This window comes from Phoca vitulina, unplaced genomic scaffold, assembly GCF_004348235.1.
Source record: "Phoca vitulina isolate PV1807 unplaced genomic scaffold, GSC_HSeal_1.0 scaffold469, whole genome shotgun sequence".
Lineage (NCBI taxonomy): Eukaryota > Metazoa > Chordata > Mammalia > Carnivora > Phocidae > Phoca > Phoca vitulina.
In genome coordinates, this window is record NW_022590156.1 from 17,939 (window position 1) to 19,901 (window position 1,963).

The 1,963-nt window shown below is 49.9% G+C and overlaps 1 protein-coding gene across 1 annotated transcript; it reads left to right on the plus strand.

Annotated features, from left to right (window-relative positions):
* Positions 1 to 234: 234 nt before the first annotated feature.
* On the plus strand, positions 235 to 1,495 carry LOC116629253 (cytochrome P450 2E1-like; the record flags this gene model as incomplete). The annotated part of the gene is made up of 2 exons (XM_032399550.1): positions 235 to 411; positions 1,336 to 1,495. Coding segments are annotated over exons 1-2 (337 nt in total), but the record flags the coding sequence as incomplete, so codon positions are not given.
* Positions 1,496 to 1,963: the final 468 nt, after the last annotated feature.

Here is a 1,963-nt window from a genome sequence, read left to right on the forward strand (position 1 = left end):
TGCCAGCATCCAGTGTTGACAGAGCCTGAGCACCAGGGTAGAGTTTCTTGCATGCAACCACTACGGGAATCAGCTTTTGAAATGATGGCCAACAGTAGCTAATAGTAAACTAATATCTTGGGCCAGAGGAAATGGCATTGGTTGGCTGGTCACCCTCCTTCCCGAGGGTGCATTATAAAAGCTTTGCCTTTCTTCGGAGCATTCTCACAAGTCAGCAGTGACCCCAAGGACACCATGGCTGCCTTGGGCATCACAGTTGCCCTGCTGGTGTGGATGGCCACCCTAATGCTTATCTCTATCTGGAAGCAGATCTACAGCACCTGGAAACTGCCCCCTGGCCCTTTTCCACTGCCCATTATAGGGAATCTTCTTCAGTTGGATTTAAAGAATGTTCCAAAATCTTTCGCCAAGGTAAGAGAAATATTGTTGGTTAGGGGAGGAGAATTCAGGGATTAGATGTAGTATGTTTGCATTCCATTTGTTGTTAGACAAGTTGTTATTCAATACCAGCCTGTTATGAGTGAACTGACTTAACAGTAGCATCCAAGAGTGATATTAACGGTATTTAGTTAGTGGTACAGTGTGGGCATGGAGCCCTTGAGTGGGCATTGGCTATGGCTGGCCACAGAAGCCTCTGCTTGAGCCATGGGTTAAATGCTCTGTCACTGGCTGGCTTGGTGAGGCCAGTGTGTCTGGGGCTGCTGCTGTTCACCACTGCAGTGTAAGGAAGGCCATGTGTTTACACTAGATGCACACTGTAGATGCCAAAGAACAGGGTGAAGAGTGGTGTCAACCAACCTGTGTGGTACCTCCGTCTACAGTTGTTGTGATCAGTGAATGAGCTAACAAATCTAAAAACTGAATGAGTTGCTAAATCTATTACATGAGTTAATAAAAGAATGCTATAGGGCATCTAATATGTGTGGGAAATGTTCGAGGTAAGGGAGATGTTGACAGTACTTTGTGCACCATGGAGGCTGGGCTTGTGGAGGTCAGGACAGTGCTGGCTCAGGGCCCTTCTGCAGCACCCGGGTCTAGGACTTTGGGGACAGCAAACAGTGGGGGTGATGGGGCAGATGTTGGCAAAGGGTCCTCATGGGAGGGACAGGAGTCAGCCCACCAAGTTAATTGTGTCCAGGAGCCCAGGTATGCTGGAACCTTGCTTCCTGCAGAAGAAAGTCTCTATGGGAAGGGTCTTCCCAAGTCAGGCTGGACAATGACTGTCTTTCCCCAGATCCATCTGTGTTGGTCAACAAGAACTTTGGGTTTTAAGCCTGGCTCACCTCCTCTCTAAGTTCCCAGTGGTCTCACTTGGCTCCTTGCTGGTCTCTGCAGCTGGCAGAGCGGTACGGGCCAGTGTTCACCTTGTACCTGGGCTCCCAGCGCACTGTGGTCCTGCATGGCTACAAGGCGGTGAAGGAAGCTCTGCTTGACCACAAGAATGACCTTTCTGGCAGAGGAGAAATCTTCGCGTTCCAGTTGCATAAGGACAGAGGTGAGCCCTGCTTTTCAGAGCACCCCCCCCCCATGGTGGGGTGGGAGCCAGGTCCTGAAATACCAGGGCTGATGACCACATAGCATATAGTACAACAAAACAGAAGAGTAAAGAGACCCTTAACAATTCATGTGCTCAGTATACACTTTATTGAAAGCTACTATTACAGACTTGTAGCTGAAAAAACAGGACCTCCAGCACCCACACTCTGACCAGCAGTACAGATGTGTTTATAGAGAGATACCACAGAGGGAAATGCCTCCGGCAGATGAGCTGTTCCTTCCTCCCACAGACCTTCCAGCCTCCTGGGGCCTCAGTCTGGGGAGCTCTTCTCACTCACAGCCTCACCTGCTTCTGGGTGTTGGTGCTCCATGCTCTGAGACCCCTCACCTAAGATCAGGCACTGACTCTCACCGGGCATCCTGTTTGTTTGTGGGGCTTAGGTCAGCTGCAGTTCACATTCTAAAC